The sequence below is a fragment of the Haliotis rufescens genome, unplaced genomic scaffold (genome assembly GCF_023055435.1).
Source record: "Haliotis rufescens isolate VD_foot unplaced genomic scaffold, xgHalRufe1.0.p SCAF_48, whole genome shotgun sequence".
In the NCBI taxonomy this organism is placed as follows: Eukaryota; Metazoa; Mollusca; class Gastropoda; order Lepetellida; family Haliotidae; genus Haliotis; species Haliotis rufescens.
Window position 1 is genome coordinate 1,638,102 of NW_025964201.1, and position 18,013 is coordinate 1,656,114.

Here is an 18,013-nt window from a genome sequence, read left to right on the forward strand (position 1 = left end):
GGTATTAGAGGGATAGTCAAGATGTACATGTATTTACTCTTCTTGAGTGTTTACATTCATGGCGGAAGCAGCCGCCGCGAGGGTTCCCAGAATTCCCTGCCAAGGGAGCAGTTATTATGCTTAAGTGGAAATCACGGGGAGTGGCTTATTGTTTAAACTGTTACTCTATGACACTCCTCCCCCATAGTTTTGTTGCACTTTAAACATAACTACCATAATGAATCTACACATGTTGAAAGAACTGACAATTGCTCCAGAAGATGTCATTAAAGTGTCTCTTCACATATCTCATTGGAACATTTTAAATGAAATTTAACCAATATTGTTCCAGATGTTATTTAGAGTCTCTCATGTCACACAATAACTGGAACACTTTAACTGAATATGCACTTGCATTAATGATTAAAGATAACTGGATATGCATCTGCTTATGTCTGAATAAGGGAACCAATAACAAGATCCAAAACTATCAATCACTGATGGTTCACTTAGGTGACAAATAGTGTGAAATACATCACATTCTCATTACAGTTCATAACTCAGCAGCAATCTTTAGATTAAGTCTATCCGGCGCTTTCCGGATTCTGGAAGAACAACGAAATTCTAGCGCACCACAAGAATCTGACTGAGTAGGAGATAGTGCCTCTGGTAAGACCTGCTGTGGCTCGGGCCTTGTAGAAGTAACTTCATCTTGCAGGTGAGGGGTACCCGGAAGTACTGGAATGTTGCCAGGTTCAGGCAACATAGGTAACTTGTCGGGTAGTTCTGGTAGAACTGATTGTTCATGTGTTGATGGAACTGTTTTATCATGTTGGCTTTCATGCATCAGAACATGGCGCAAACGCAGGTGATCAATATGGCGCTTGACAACACCACCAATGTCAAGACGAACATGGAACGACACTGGACCGGTTCTCTCTGTTATGATTCCTGACAACCATTTGTCACCAGGACGAAAGTTTAACACATACACAAGATCTCCAACTTGCATGTGACGGTCCTTTGCATGTGCATCATGTACTGACTTTTGCTGTTTTTGTTTGTTCCTAACTTTACAGCTCATATCTGGATGAAGAAGGTTGAGATGAGACTTCGGTCTTCTTCGAAGAAGTAATTCTGCTGGAGATAACCCCGTTGTAGTCTGCGGGGTAAGTCTGTATCTGAACAAAAACCGTGCAAGTTTTGTGTCCATTGTGCCCCCTGTCATACGTTTAATGCCAGATTTAAAGGTTTGTACAGCTCGTTCTGCTAACCCATTAGAGGCAGGGTGATACGGTGCCACACATGTATGAGTGATGCCATTACGTTTCATAAAGACAGAGAATTCCTCACTTGTAAAACAAGTGCCATTGTCAGTGACCACTTGGTCTGGCAGTCCATGAGTCTGAGACAATCAATTGTAGCAGTTGATGTGGCACTGTTCATTGGAAACACTTCCAACCATTTAGAATGTGTGTCAATACACACAAGGAACATTTTACCCAGGAAAGGTCCGGCATAGTCTAAATGCAAACGACTCCATGGATGTTCAGGCCATTCCCAAAAGTGAAGCGAAGCCTCGGCTTGTACTGGACGAGACTGTTGACACACAGAACAGGTTTTCACCTTGAGTTCCAATTCATCATCCATCTTTGGCCACCATACGAATCCACGCGCTACAGACTTCATGCGCGAGATACCTGGATGAGCTTCATGCAACATGTTCACAACAATCTCTCGACCTTGTGGCGGCACAACAATACGATTGCCCCACAAAACACAGCCATCAAGGACACTCAATTCATGTTTCCTTTTCACAAAAGGAGTGAAAGACTCCTCTAGATTTATGCTTGGCCATCCAGAAAGAAGGAAATTTCTTACTCTGGAAAGGGTTGGATCTCTGTCTGTCCATTGTTTAATTTGCCATGATTTCACAGGAGAAGCATCCATTGCTTCCAGTAAGAGGATTGTGTCCCCTGGTAGAGGTGGATTTGGTGGTGTGTATGGTAAGGGAAGACGACTCATGCAGTCGGCATTCGCAAGGGAAGTACCTTTTCTGTACTCGATTGTATAGTTATATGCAGAGAGGGTTAATGCCCAACGTTGAATTCTGCTCGATGCCATCTGTGAAATGCCCTTGTCCCGACTGAAGATACTCTCGAGGCGTTTGTGATCTGACAACAGAGTAAAGGAACGCCCGTAGATATACTGATGGAACTTCTTAGTTCCGAAGATAATTGCTACAGCTTCACGATCCAATTGAGAGTAATTCTTTTCTGCTTGCGACAGAGACCTGGATGCGAATGCTATTGGTTTCTCTACACCATCATCAGACTGATGTGAGAGGACGGCACCTACCCCATAGGGAGATGCATCACACGCCAATACAAGTTTCTTATGGGGATCATAATGCGTCAAGAGATCACAAGAAGACAAATGTCCTTTCACCATGTTGAAAGCTTTTTTCTGTTGAGTTCCCCATGACCAGGTAACTTCTTTCCTGAGAAGCCGATGCAAGGGCGCCAAGGTAGTGGCGAGATTAGGCAAGAAACGCTGATAATACTGCACGAGTCCAAGGAAGGATTTAAGTTCAGCAACATTGCGTGGAGCTGGAGCCGACACTATAGCCTTCACCTTTTCATCAAGGGGATGCAAACCCTGCGCATCTATTTTGTGACCCAAATACTCTACTGAGCCGACCATGAATTTGCACTTCTGTGCGTTCAATCTGAGACCAGCCTTGCTAAGTCTGGATAGGACTTTCTTCATGTTTTCCAAATGTTCCTGTTCAGAGGCCCCGGTGACGAGAATATCATCCAAGTAGACACAGACATGGGGAATGTCTTTGAGCAAGCACTCCATAGTTCGCTGGAATACAGCTGGAGCTGCCGATATGCCAAAGGGTAAGCGCTGGTACTGATAGAGGCCACGATGAGTGTTTATAGTCGTGAGCTTTTGCGACTCCTCGGCAAGGGTTAACTGTTGGTAGGCTTGACTTAAATCCAGTTTCGTGAAAGTCTTTCCACCTGACAAAGATGCGAACAGATCTTCGATCCGTGGAATGGGGTAAACATTAGTACGAGCGACCTTGTTGACAGTTAATTTGTAGTCTCCACAAATTCGTATGTTCCCATTGGATTTAACCACTGGTACGATTGGAGCAGCCCAATCAGAATACTGCACTGGCTTGATAATACCCTGGTTTTCAAGGCGTTCAAGTTCATCGTCAACTTTCTGACGAAGAGCATAAGCAACATTCCTGTGCTTATAAAATCTTGGCACATTTGAGGTGATCTCAATAGTGACCTTTTGATCCTTGAATTCCCCTATATCATCTTGGAACACATCAGAATAAGAGTTCAAAATGTCTTGTAACCCTTCATTTCTCACATTCAAAATTTTCCCCCAATCTAATCTGATGGCCTGAAGCCAATCTCTGCCAAGCAAGTTCTCGCCATCACCTTCCACCACTGTCAGCAGGAGAGTGGCCGACTGATTTCCATAATTTACTTGAACGTCTGTAGTGCCTACTATCGGTATACTCTCTCTGTTGTAGGACCGAAGAATAGCATTGGTCTCACTTAACTTCGGCCTGTCATCACCCTCCTTCCACGCTGAATGGAAAGTACTTGAACTGATCACTGAAGTTGCTGCGCCAGTGTCTATCTCCATAGTTAGCTTTTTACCATTAACTAACACTTCAATGAGATAGGGCTCCACTCTGTGTCGCTTACCACTCAATCCGTTTTGAGCATGTTGAGTTTCTACCTTAAAAAGTCCATATTCATTGTTCTCGTCTTCCTGAGATACATTGTCAATACGATTAGCATGATTAGTGGAAGATCTGTTGTCCTTGTAATGGGTACCACGACCATGACCACGGCCCCTGTCGCGACCACGACGACGGCTGTGACCACGGCCTGAAGATCTATCATTCATGGCGCTTCGAGAGCGACAAGCACGCTGGATATGACCAACCTTATTACAATTGTTACACACAGCGTTTTTGTAATAGCACTGACTGCTGACATGATTTGAGCCCCCACAGCGATCACACTTCCAGCCTGCATTATTTCTCCTGTTATCCTCTCTAATCTTGTGCACTGGCCTTGGCATCTGATCTCCCCCTTTAATATCATGCACTTCCTTAGCAGCCATTTCCATTCCTAAACACAAGGAGTAAGCCTTAGCAAAGTCCAATGTTTTCTCAGTTAACAGTCTTTTTTGCATTGCTTCATTGTTGATACCACACACTAGACGATCCCTTAACTGAGTCTCTAAATCAGTGTATTCACATGTCGATGCCAAACGACGTAGCTCAGCCACATATGCCGATACAGTTTCATTAGGCTGTCTATCATGCATATTGTTACGTCTCCTTTCCATCATAATAGTGGGTTTCGGGTGTAAATGTGACTTCATCAGGTGTACTAACGCATCATAAGAATGATCGCCAGGTTTCTGTGGCGTAGACCAGTTCCATATTAACTTGTATGACTTCGCACCAATCACACTCAATAGAATAGCACGCTTCCTACCCTGATCTGTAATTTCGTTTGCTTCAAAATAATGTCCAAGTCTGACCAAGATCGTTGTTACTACTTGCCGGCACGACAAACGCACTAAATTGACCTCGTCGCCAATATATGTGTAACCCCAAACTACATACAATCATATAATAAACAAGACAACCCGGTATTAGAGGGATAGTCAAGATGTACATGTATTTACTCTTCTTAAGTGTTTACATTCATGGCGGAAGCAGCCGTCGCGAGGGTTCCCAGAATTCCCTGCTAAGGGAGCAGTTATTATGCTTAAGTGGAAATCACGGGGAGTGGCTTATTGTTTAAACTGTTACTCTATGACAACATCCTTACCTTGTCAGCTTGCTGATGGGGTTAACCTCTTTGGTCATGTGGACAAGGCGTCCGACCTCTGCTCAGAAGGTCCGTGGTTCGAATCCCATCAAGGGACTCGGAAATTTTATGGCCGCTACATCTGCATGATCTGTTTATGTTAATATGACAGCCACAACTTCTGCTGGTCAGTTGGCATATATATTTCCCCTCCTGACACCTGATGGGGGCATCGCCACTGCATTGATAACATAGGGCCAGCTCAAGTTGTTCTCATGAACGAACCCTGTGAAGATCCGGGGTAGAATACAGTCTTCTGCAACCCTTGCTTGCCCTGAAAGGAGACTATGCTGGTCGTAAGAGGTGACTAACGGGATGGGGTGGTCAGACTCGCTGACTTGGTTGATGCATGTCATTGTATCCCTTTTGCGTGGATCGATGCTCATGATATGTCACTGGATTGTCTGGTCCAGACTTGATTATTTACAGACCGTCATCATATAGCGGGAATATTGCTGAGTGTGGCATTAAACAACAAACAAACAAAGAAACAAACAAACAAATCTTATGAAGGGATCATCATGTCCCCACAACTGGTTCCAGAAATTCCCATATGTCATGTTGTTTGGTAAATATTACCGCATATTGGAATTAGAGTTATTTCCCCTCGGTCAAGCACGGGCAGAACTTTGTGAAAATACAAGTGCATTTGGACCGCCATCTTTCACTTGGGTTGTGTGTTGAGTAACCCTGGGTACTCTCTTCAAGTTACCACAAATGGGGGACGAGGATCAGGCTGACATGGCATTGATAGATGCAAGGATGCTTTCTCACCCGAAAGGGAAACTTGTGAGTGATACATTGAGTGTTTGGACCAGTTTATGGAGGGGAATTCCGTAGACAACCCAGAGGGCATGAGAAACGTTTTTCAGTGTTGCCGGAGCCGAGCTATACAGGGTTATAAGAAGCCTTCTCTTGTCTGATAAACCGTCAACAAGGACGTATGTAGAACTAGTCGCAGGTTGGAAAAACACTGCCCTAAGCCATTGCAATCGATGATTGCTGAGAGATACCAGTTTTTGAAATGAGACCAAGAAGTAGGGGAAGTTGTTGCAGTCTATGTTGTTGAGGGATGTTATTTGGCTAGCACGGGTGATGTCATTGCTTTTCTGAATGAAGCGCTTCCTGATAAACTTGTTTGTGGGTGAACAAGTGGATAGTGTAGACGATCGGGGTGACCTTGGAATAACTAAGGATTTGAATGGCCTTGACCTGTTTTGTGTATATTCAGCTGTAAATGCTGGGTCCAAAGCGTGCCAAGCTACATTTCTTCTTGAAAACCAACCACTCAAAATTGACATGGGCACAGCAGCTGTTGTTTCCTTTACTCCAGAAGCATTCTCCAGAGAATATTTGAGTGAGTTACCATTGCACGGTTTGAGCAGACATTGCATTCATATTTAGACAAACGGATTGATGTCACGGGCCAAGTTAATGTGCATGTGAAGTATGGTTCACACAGCCATGGATTACCTGGCAGTTGGCAGGTGGCAATGTGTTCACAAAGTTGGACCTTTCACATGCTAACCAACAGCTGGAGTTAGATCCGGACGCACAAGTCTTCCTAACCATTAATACACGCTGTGGATTGTACAAGTAAAGATGTATGGAGTTCCCACTGCACCTGCCATATTCCCAAAGACGATGGACCAGATTTTACAGGGTATAGTGTGTGTTATGTGTAACTTGGATGATATCCTGATACGAGGAATAGAAAAGGCTGATTACGATCGTATCATAGAGACATTCACGAGCCACCTCGAGAGCTATGGTGTTCAACTCGTGAGGTTGAAATGTGAGTTAAAGGTACCTCACGTTACTGACCTGGGACTCAAGGCATTCACTACTGAGGATGAGGACTCCGCTATGAACTACTATGGTAGTGTCTTTGAAAACCTGTCAACAAAATTGGCGCCACTGTACAAGTTACTGAAAGAAGAACTATTGTTATGGTTGAAAGCGTGTCAGCTGTAAGTACCCATCTTCCTGAGGCAAGTGAGTTAATTGACTATAAAAGTCCAGTTTCCACCCTTGCCGAACTAGGCTGGACTTCCTTGACTTGATCGTAGCGCCACTTGTGGCTATTACGAGTTATGTCCCTTCAATGCCTCTCCTATGGACCAATAAGATTCAACCTCTCGTATCACTTGCATTTGCTTCAAACAAAATGGCGGCACCCAGTCAATACGATCTGATCGATAATCAAGATCTATTTTGTGATGAAACAAGTCTTACATAGCGAAGTGCATCAAATCATGTGAGCACCTTGATTAAAAACATGAAAAGATTTAGAAAATATCTGTTGACAACGCACATGCTTTGCAAATTCTGCAATCGACTGAAAACTGCATGACAGTTTATGAACCGGATTTTGATTTTGTTTGGCAATTTTGTTTGGACTATGCATAGACTCGTAAGTCCAGCCAAAATGTAACTCCATTATACCAGCCTAATTCGTCAAGGGTGGAAACTGGACTTTTATAGTCAGTTAACTCTCTTTCCTCGGGAATATGTGTGAACACTGACTGAAACAGAGATTGTTCAATTCAGGTCACACAGCAGGATTTAGATCTTTTCTTTTTATGTGTACATGGATTTGTCTGGACCTGCTCAGAGGCTGTTCCTTGACCCCGAGTCTGCAGCAGAAGTCAGTTACAAATTTAAAACCACTCACTCACTCACTCACTCACTCACTCACTCACACTCACTCACTCACTCACTCACTCACTCACTCACTCACTCACTCACTCACTCACTCACTCACTCACTCACTCACTCACTCACTCACTCACTCACTCGTAGCCTAGTGGTTAATGTGTTTCCTTGTCACGCCGGAGACCCGGTTCGTTCCCCACATGGGTAAAATGTGTGAAGCCCATTTCTGGTGTCCCTCGCTGTGATATTGCTTGAATATTGCTGAAAGCTGTGTAAAACCATGCTCACACATTGTTTTTTGACACACTATAAGGAATGTTTGTTTGACACCCGTTGTCTCTTCTTCATGCACATTAGAGACCATTCATTATTTGGTGTCTGAAAAGGATCATTCATTTCCTCTTTACCTGACCTGGCTTGTTTGTCAGAAGCAGCTTGTAGGTACAGGGCTTCTAGTAGGGGAAACATGGTCGTGCAGGAAACCCAGAGGGACAAGGCTCTATGGTGCAAGTCTGGGGCAAGACATTGCGCTACAAACTGAGGGGAATTGGTAACTGCTAGATTGATAAAAGTAATACCATGTGTTAAAGCAGAGAGATGAATGGGTTTTTTATGACTTGATAGAAACTTTATAGGACTGCTCAAATTCCAAATGTATTTAATTGCAATAGGACAAGTAGAACTATAGTACATAGTACATAGTACATACTACAGACTCTACATAGTACAGATTCTACATACTACATACTACAGACTCTACATACTACAGACTCTACATAGTACAGATTCTACATACTACAGAGTCTACATACTCCATACTACAGACTCTACATACTACAGACTCTACATACTACAGACTCTACATACTACAGACTCTACATACTACATACTACAGAGTCTACATACTACAGTCTACATACTACATACTACAGACTCTACATTCTACATACTACCTGACATTTGTCAGCTTCATGTGGGAGGAGAGCTAAAAGTGAGATTAGATATTTACCACTGTAGTGAAACCCACAAGCACTGATATGCTGCTGACCAGCCCAGAAACACAATAAGAGTGATTCTGGGATAATAACCCATGATACCATATTCACTCTATTAAGCACCCTGCCCCATTAAGTGCACCTCTGTTCACATTTTACACCAATCTGTAAGTGATCGTTATAAGTCCCTCTTGCTAAACTTGGAACTCGATATGACCGACTAAGGGTATACAATAGCCTTGTAGTTATTATCACAAACATTTTAGTTCCGTTTGAAGCATGTTTGTTCTTTACGGCTTAATGAAAGACAACAAATTTAACACATTTTGTATGGTTTTAATAAAAGCGCAGGACGCTTATTACAGTGAATATGGTAATGGGTGTCTTGCATGCCTAAGTGACGCAACTCTGCACAGCAAATTGCAGCACCACCGATTGGGCCACTCGTGCCCTCTGTAGGATGAGGAAGATGTGTAATGATGGCTGTAATCACGTCTGCTTCAGCTAGGGCATCATGGGTGTCTTCTCCATGTGCGTGATTGCCCTCGATCTCACGACAAGCGTCAGCTTCAAGAAGAAAGTTGAGATAAAGAAGAAGATACTGGACAACGGGGGCATCGTTTCTTTCATCGTCACAAAAAAGGTACTGTCCTGGCTGGACATGAACAAAAATAGACTTGATGGAATTCTGGGTAGTATGATGGAGCCAACAAGTTGACTTAAAGATTGGAAACATTAACATATATGTACATATATTTATTGCATCAAAGTTGATCTAAAACTCTTCAAGAATTTTTATAAAATTATCAGGCCATGTACCATATTTTCTTGAGTGTAGTGATCACCCGAGCATAAGGCATAATTAAAAGTATCAAGTGGATAATGCGCTTATTAGTAAGTGTCATATTTTCTTATGTGCATATTTTGATATAATATATTTGCTAATCAACTGTGCAATATGAATTTCCCTTGGGATAACAAAGTCTTATCTTCATAATCTTGTCTTATCTAAAACATCTGGACTTGATTGCAAACTAAGTAATTACTTTCAGTGTGGTTGCAGATGTAATCTCTGTTGTAGCAGATTTTTTACATTTTCTGTTAAATTACAATATTCCTTCTTACTTGACGCAGACAACCCATGTCGTTGGAAATGATCCTGAGAAGTTTGATGTGTCATCAAAATGTAGGATGGCTGTCAAATACCACATTCCAGTTGTCTCCCCTGAGTATGTGTCAGACGCCATTAAACATGGCAAACTGCCTCTCACTGACGAGTACATCATTGGAGGGAGGAGCAAGACATCGGATTTCAAGTCAGGGAAAATTACAGGTAAAAATAACCCCATTGTCCATTGAATCAACTAGCACGAGTGACCAGAAAGCTTTAGTCACCAAAACTTTATTCTGAAGTGAGGCCACCTTTCTATCTCTCGTGTCACTGGGGTGATGGGGTAGTCTGGTTGTTAAAGCATTTGCTCATCATGCTGAAGACCCGGGTTTGATTCCCCAGAGGGGTATAATGTGTGAAGCCAATTTCTGGTGTCCCCCACCGTGATATGGCTGGAATATTGCTAAAAGCGCTGTAAAACCAGACTCTCTCACGCTTGTCACTAATATAGCAGAGACTTCTCTCACTCATGAGTGTAAATTTATAAGACACCTATTTTTAACATCATGTTATTTGAATTAGACTTTAAACAAAGTTGTTGAAGCAAATGAGATATAATACCCTGGACAACTGATGATGCTCTGTGTGTAGATACTGTGTTGAATAATTGTAAATCGAAGTTTAGATTACTAGAAATGAATATGTTTGTATTTTAGTGTTGTAAATATGGATGTTAACCCTTGATTCCAGCGCTCCAGCCAAAGACTGAGCAGAGGAAGAAGACCAAGTCCATCTTTGGCATCAAGGGGGTTAAAGTATGGCAGTATGGGGACAACAAGGCGCCGTTCTTTGATGAAGACAAATATGAAGTTGCAAAACATGCCGTGTTTGAAGTAAGCAAGATGATGATTATGTTCTTCTTCTGGGATGTGGGTCTGTTGTTAGTCAAGTACCAGTGATTAAATGAGACCGTGAATAACTCTCGGTTGTCAGATGAGCCCAACTCTGTGTATGAACTTTGTGCTAACTCTACTATTGTCTGATATTGAAGCCCCAACCATTGCCTGATATTGAAGCCCCTACCATTGCCTGATATTGAAGCCCCTACCAATGCCTGATATTGAAGCCCCTACCATTGCCTGATATTGAAGCCCCTACCATTGCCTGATATTGAAGCCCCTACCATTGCCTGATGTTGAAGCCCCTACTATTACCTGATAAGTGATATTGAAGCCCCTACCATTGCCTGATATTGAAGCCCCTACTATTACCTGATAAGTGATATTGAAGCCCCTACCATTGCCTGATATTGAAGCCCCTACCATTGCCTGATGTTGAAGCCCCTACTATTACTTGATAAGTGATATTGAAGCTCCTACCATTGCCTGATATTGAAGCCCCTACCATTGCCTGATATTGAAGCCCCTACTATTGCCTGATATTGAAGCCTCTACCATTGCCTTATATTGAAGCCCCTACCATTGCCTAATATTGAAGCCCCTACCATTGCCTGATATTGAAGCCCCTACCATTGCCTGATAAGTGATATTGAAGACCCTACCATTGCCTGATATTGAAGCCCCTACCATTGCCTGATATTGAAACCCCTACCATTGCCTGATATTGAAGCCCCTACCATTGCCTGATATTGAATCCCCTACCATTGCCTGATATTGAAGCCTCTACCATTGCCTGATATTGAAGCCCCTACCATTGCCTGATATTGAAGCCCCTACCATTGCCTGATACTGAAGCCCCTACCATTGCCTGATCTTGGCTACAAGGCTATGGCAGATGTTGCTCAAGAACACTTGTTTGTGTTATCTGAGTGCTCATTGGTCAGGGAAATCTCTGTTTTCTCTCCCACTGGAACCAGGCCATTTCCTGATTGGTTGAAAAGCGACTACACACCAAATCTGTTGTATGTATTGAATTCATCGATGATGGAGGAACATAATGTAACATCCCGTTGTATGTTGATGATGGGGGTGAGATGGTTGTCTCGGTTAAATAGGACTACTTGATATAATTCAATTACGAAAATATCAACACAGGAAAAATATTCCTAAACATGAACATGAACATTATTATTGTCATCATCATGATTATATATGTCATTAACAGACAGATTTCCTTTATTTCTATGGTTTTGGGCTGGGAAGACTGTTGTAGTGTGTCATTGGGACCACATGGAGAGATGCTCTCACTATCAGCACTCACATCAGTAGTTTCCTTGACTCTCTTCAGTAGTTTCCTTGACTCTCTTCAGTAGTTTCCTTGACTCACATCAGTAGTTTCCTTGACTCACATCAGTAGTTTCCTTGACTCACATCAGTAGTTTCCTCGACTCACATCAGTAGTTTCTTCCCACATTAATTTGACAATCCACTCACAACTCAGACATGATCAGCATGAAACTAAATCCCCTCACTCACACACTCCCTCCCTGTCACCATCTTGTCCTATGTTGTCACCATCCTATGTTGTCCAGTCTTGTCCTATGTTGTCCTATGTTGTCTCATGTTGTCCAATCTTGTCCTATGTTGTCCCATGATGTCTCATGTTGTCCAATCTTGTCCTACGTTGTCCCATCTTGTCCTATGTTGTCCAATCTTGTCCTATGTTGTCCAATCTTGTCCTATGTTGTCCCATGATGTCTCATGTTGTCCAATCTTGTCCTATGTTGTCCCATGATGTCTCATGTTGTCCCATCTTGTCCTATGTTGTCCCATCTTGTCCTATGTTGTCCCATGTTGTCCTATGATGTCCTATGTTGTCCCATGATGTCCTATGTTGTCCAATCTTGTCCTATGTTGTCCAATCTTGTCCTATGTTGTCCAATCTTGTCCTATGTTGTCCCATCTTGTCCTATGTTGTCCCATGATGTCTCATGTTGTCCAATCTTGTCCTACGTTGTCCAATCTTGTCCTATGTTGTCCCATGATGTCTCATGTTGTCCAATCTTGTCCTATGTTGTCCCATGATGTCTCATGTTGTCCAATCTTGTCCTATGTTGTCCAATCATGTCCTATGTTGTCCAATCTTGTCCTATGTTGTCCCATCTTGTTCTATGTTGTCCCATGATGTCTCATGTTGTCCAATCTTGTCCTATGTTGTCCTATCTTGTCCTATGTTGTCCCATGATGTCTCACGTTGTCCAATCTTGTCCTATGTTGTCCCATGATGTCTCATGTTGTCCTATGTTGTCCCATCTTGTCCTATGTTGTCCCATGATGTCTCATGTTGTCCAATCTTGTCCTATGTTGTCCCATCTTGTCCTATGTTGTCTAATCTTGTCCTATGTTGTCCAATCTTGTCCTACGTTGTCCAATCTTGTCCTATGTTGTCCCATGATGTCTCATGTTGTCTCATGTTGTCCTATGTTGTCCCATGATGTCTCATGTTGTCCCATGATGTCCTATGTTGTCCTATGATGTCCTATGATGTCCTATGTTGTCCCATGATGTCCTATGTTGTCCAATCTTGTCCTATGTTGTCCAATCTTGTCCCATGTTGTCCAATCTTGTCCTATGTTGTCCAATCTTGTCCCATGTTGTCCAATCTTGTCCTATGTTGTCCAATCTTGTCCTATGTTGTCCCATCTTGTCCTATGTTGTCCAATCTTGTCCTATGTTGTCCCATGATGTCTCATGTTGTCCAATCTTGTCCTATGTTGTCCCATGATGTCTCATGTTGTCCAATCTTGTCCTATGTTGTCCAATCTTGTCCTATGTTGTCCCATCTTGTCCTATGTTGTCCCATGATGTCTCATGTTGTCCAATCTTGTCCTATGTTGTCCCATGATGTCTCATGTTGTCTCATGTTGTCCCATCTTGTCCTATGTTGTCCCATCTTGTCCAATCTTGTCCTATGTTGTCCAATCTTGTCCTATGTTGTCCAATCTTGTCCTATGTTGTCCCATCTTTTCCTATGTTGTCCAATCTTGTCCTATGTTGTCCCATCTTGTCCTATGTTGTCCCATCTTGTCCTATGTTGTCCCATCTTGTCCTATGTTGTCCAATCTTGTCCTATGTTGTCCCATGATGTCTCATGTTGTCCAATCTTGTCCTATGTTGTCCCATGATGTCTCATGTTGTCTCATGTTGTCCCATCTTGTCCTATGTTGTCCCATGATGTCTCAAATTGTCCCATCTTGTCCTATGTTGTCCAATCTTGTCCTATGTTGTCCCATGATGTCTCATGTTGTCCCATCTTGTCCTATGTTGTCCCATCTTGTCCTATGTTGTCCCATCTTGTCCTATGTTGTCCAATCTTGTCCTATGTTGTCCAATCTTGTCCTATGTTGTCCAAGCTTGTCCTATGTTGTCCAATAATGTTTCATGTTGTCCAATCTTGTCCTATGTTGTCCCATGATGTCTCATGTTGTCTCATGTTGTCCCATCTTGTCCTATGTTGTCCAATCTTGTCCTATGTTGTCCCATGATGTCTCATGTTGTCCCATCTTGTCCTCTGTTGTCCAATCTTGTCCTATGTTGTCCAATCTTGTTCTGTGTTGTCCAATCTTGTCCTATGTTGTCCAATCTTGTCCTATGTTGTCCCATGATGTCTCATGTTGTCCAATCTTGTCCTATGTTGTCCCATGATGTCTCATGTTGTCCAATCTTGTCCTATGTTGTCCAATCTTGTTCTGTGTTGTCCAATCTTGTCCTATGTTGTCCAATCTTGTTCTGTGTTGTCCAATCTTGTCCTATGTTGTCCTATGTTGTCCCATGATGTCTCATGTTGTCCCATGATGTCCTATGTTGTCCCATCTTGTCCTATGTTGTCCCATGATGTCTCATGTTGTCTCATGTTGTCCCATCTTGTCCTATGTTGTCCAATCTTGTCCCATGTTGTCCCATGATGTCTCATGTTGTCTCATGTTGTCCCATCTTGTCCTGTGTTGTCCAATCTTGTCCTATGTTGTCCCATGATGTCCCATGTTGTCCAATCTTGTCCTATGTTGTCCCATCTTGTCCTATGTTGTCCCATCTTGTCCTATGTTGTCCCATCTTGTCCTATGTTCTCCAATCTTGTTCTATGTTGTCCCATGTTGTCCTATGTTGTCCCATGTTGTCTCATGTTGTCCAATCTTGTCCTATGTTGTCCAATCTTGTCCTATGTTGTCCCATGATGTCTCATGTTGTCCAATCTTGTCCTATGTTGTCCAATCTTGTCCTATGTTGTCCAATCTTGTCCTATGTTGTCCAATCTTGTCCTATGTTGTCCCATGATGTCTCATGTTGTCCAATCTTGTCCTATGTTGTCCAATCTTGTCCTATGTTGTCCCATGATGTCTCATGTTGTCCAATCTTGTCCTATGTTGTCCCATGATGTCTCATGTTGTCTCATGTTGTCCTATGTTGTCCCATCTTGTCCTATGTTGTCCAATCTTGTCCTATGTTGTCCCATCTTGTCCTATGTTGTCCCATGATGTCTCATGTTGTCTCATGTTGTCCTATGTTGTCCAATCTTGTTCTGTGTTGTCCAATCTTGTCCTATGTTGTCCCATCTTGTCCTATGTTGTCCCATGATGTCTCATGTTGTCCCATCTTGTCCTATGTTGTCCCATGATGTCTCATGTTGTCCTATGTTGTCCAATCTTGTCCTATGTTGTCCCATGTTGTCCTATGTTGTCCCATCTTGTCCTATGTTGTCCCATCTTGTCCTATGTTGTCCAATCTTGTCCTATGTTGTCCCATGATGTCTCATGTTGTCCAATCTTGTCCTATGTTGTCCAATCTTGTCCTATGTTGTCCAATCTTGTCCCATGTTGTCCAATCTTGTCCTATGTTGTCCCATGATGTCTCATGTTGTCCAATCTTGTCCTATGTTGTCCCATGATGTCTCATGTTGTCTCATGTTGTCCCATCTTGTCCTATGTTGTCCCATCTTGTCCTATGTTGTCCCATCTTGTCCTATGTTGTCCCATGATGTCTCATGTTGTCCCATCTTGTCCTATGTTGTCCAATCATGTCCTATGTTGTCCAATCTTGTTCTGTGTTGTCCAATCTTGTCCTATGTTGTCCAATCTTGTCCTATGTTGTCCCATGATGTCTCATGTTGTCCCATCTTGTCCTATGTTGTCCCATGATGTCTCATGTTGTCCCATCTTGTCCTATGTTGTCCCATCTTGTCCTATGTTGTCCAATCTTGTCCTATGTTGTCCCATCTTGTCCTATGTTGTCCCATCTTGTCCTATGTTGTCCAATCTTGTTCTGTGTTGTCCAATCTTGTCCTATGTTGTCCAATCTTGTCCTATGTTGTCCCATGATGTCTCATGTTGTCCAATCTTGTCCTATGTTGTCCCATCTTGTCCTATGTTGTCCCATCTTGTCCTATGTTGTCCCATCTTGTCCTATGTTGTCCTATCTTGTCCTATGTTGTCCCATGTTGTCCTATGTTGTCCCATGTTGTCCAATCTTGTCCTATGTTGTCCCATCTGGTCCTATGTTGTCCCATCTTGTCCTATGTTGTCCCATCTTGTCCTATGTTGTCCCATCTTGTCCTATGTTGTCCAATCTTGTCCTATGTTTTCCCATGATGTCTCATGTTGTCCAATCTTGTCCTATGTTGTCCAATCTTGTCCTATGTTGTCCAATCTTGTCCTATGTTGTCCAATCTTGTCCTATGTTGTCCAATCTTGTCCTATGTTGTCCCATGATGTCTCATGTTGTCCAATCTTGTCCTATGTTGTCCAATCTTGTCCTATGTTGTCCAATCTTGTCCTATGTTGTCCCATCTTGTCCTATGTTGTCCCATGATGTCTCATGTTGTCCCATCTTGTCCTATGTTGTCCCATGTTGTCTCATGTTGTCCAATCTTGTTCAGGGCTATGATAAGAAGATGGAGACAACTACTTTCTACGTGCTGGAGATCCAGGTGACTGACTCCCAGCACCAGAACAAGGACGCAGAGGACCCCTGCTTCAGAGTGTACACACACTACGGCAGCCTCAAGGATGCACAGGTGAGGTGACCACTTGTAACATGCATGAGTGTCAAGTCGTGTTTCTAGTTGATGTGGAGAAAACATGTGTGCCAAAGTGACATTTGTTATCCATTACTGTATGAACATGTGGGTTTTTAGACAAAAGGACACTCTCTTAACAGGTAGTAGTTAAAGATAGATTGGAATAGGCCATTAAAAGATCTTGTGAGACATTAGAGTCACTATCATATCTTGCTATGAGTGTGTGTGTGGTGTTAACTTTGTGGTTCTAAATATGTCTTCATTCATTTCATTTCTAGTGGGAATGTTTTATGGGCTGTGAACATTTCCAGACATGTCATTGTGTTATGTCTGTTTTCAGGAAGGGTATAACTGCTGTAGAGAATGTAGGTACGCCAAAACATCAGAGGAAATTCTGGCCATATTTGGTAATGTCTACAAGGAGCAGACACAGCCAAGCAAGAAGATGGCTGCCATTACCGGGAGGAAAGTCGCCAGGAATATTGGCTCTCCAAAACTGCAAAAGGTGAAATACCTCACACAAAACATAAACAGTGAGGAATATATGTTGACATTAAACAACAAGAAAACTAACAAGTAAAATGTATTTTGACGTTAATTACCGACGTAAGAAGCGCCCAAAGCGCTCCAACCAAGAAGTACCAGTATTCAGCAGGTAAAGTTGGGCGCTTATTGGAGTGGGGCACTTATTACGTTGAATACGGTAATACAAAACTGAACGGAAATGAATCTTTTTGACAATAACAATAATAACATCTGCAAAGGAGAATATATTTTGACATTAAACACTCCGAGTAGTACATGTCTTGTCTACGAATGTATTCATCAGGACTCATCGATCAAACATATTGGGAGCGCCATGATGAATTCTGCATTTGGGATAAATAAAACTTGTTTCTTTGTGATAGGTTGAGGTGAATGTCTGTTTTCATCACACTGTTCCAGATTTTGGCAGAGTTACCTTCGGAAAGTAATGACCTTGACCCTGATGTGGCTGACCTTGTTGAACATGTGTGGCGTGAGGTTGCAGGGGAGATAACTGAGGTCATCACAGCACCAGTAGACAAAGTGAAGATGGACCAGGTAAGACTCCAGACTTGAAGTTCTATCATAGTGACATATCTGTTTATGTCTTCTATTATTTGCTTACAATGATTTAAACGAGTACAACATTACCCAGTGCTCGGAAAATAGTTCTAGTTACTTATCCAGTTGCTGGAGAAACATTTTTATACATATTTTGTTTCATGTTTTCATGGAGAAAATCCATCCAGTGCAGTTGTGCAGTGGGTTTTAGAAGAAAAGAATTAATTCTGTTGCCAAACATTAATATGGATATAGTGGCATCACCTCTGACCTTGAAGGGAATCTAGCTACTACAAACA

The 18,013-nt window shown here is 42.4% G+C and overlaps 1 protein-coding gene and 1 pseudogene across 1 annotated transcript; one reads left to right on the forward strand and one right to left on the reverse strand.

Annotated features, from left to right (window-relative positions):
* The window catches only part of LOC124117642, an 85,383-nt pseudogene that overhangs the window by 1,742 nt on the left and 65,628 nt on the right, over window positions 1-18,013 (forward strand).
* Window positions 1,309-4,137, reverse strand: LOC124117643 (uncharacterized protein K02A2.6-like). The gene has a single exon (XM_046479619.2). It carries the CDS (start codon window positions 4,135-4,137, stop codon window positions 1,309-1,311), a length of 2,829 nt encoding a protein of 942 aa, XP_046335575.2.

What these genes read in the sequence shown, in the direction of transcription:
- LOC124117643 (XM_046479619.2), bottom strand. Translation starts at nt 4,137, where the DNA reads ATGGCTGCTAAGGAAGTGCATGATATTAAAGGGGGAGATCAGATGCCA.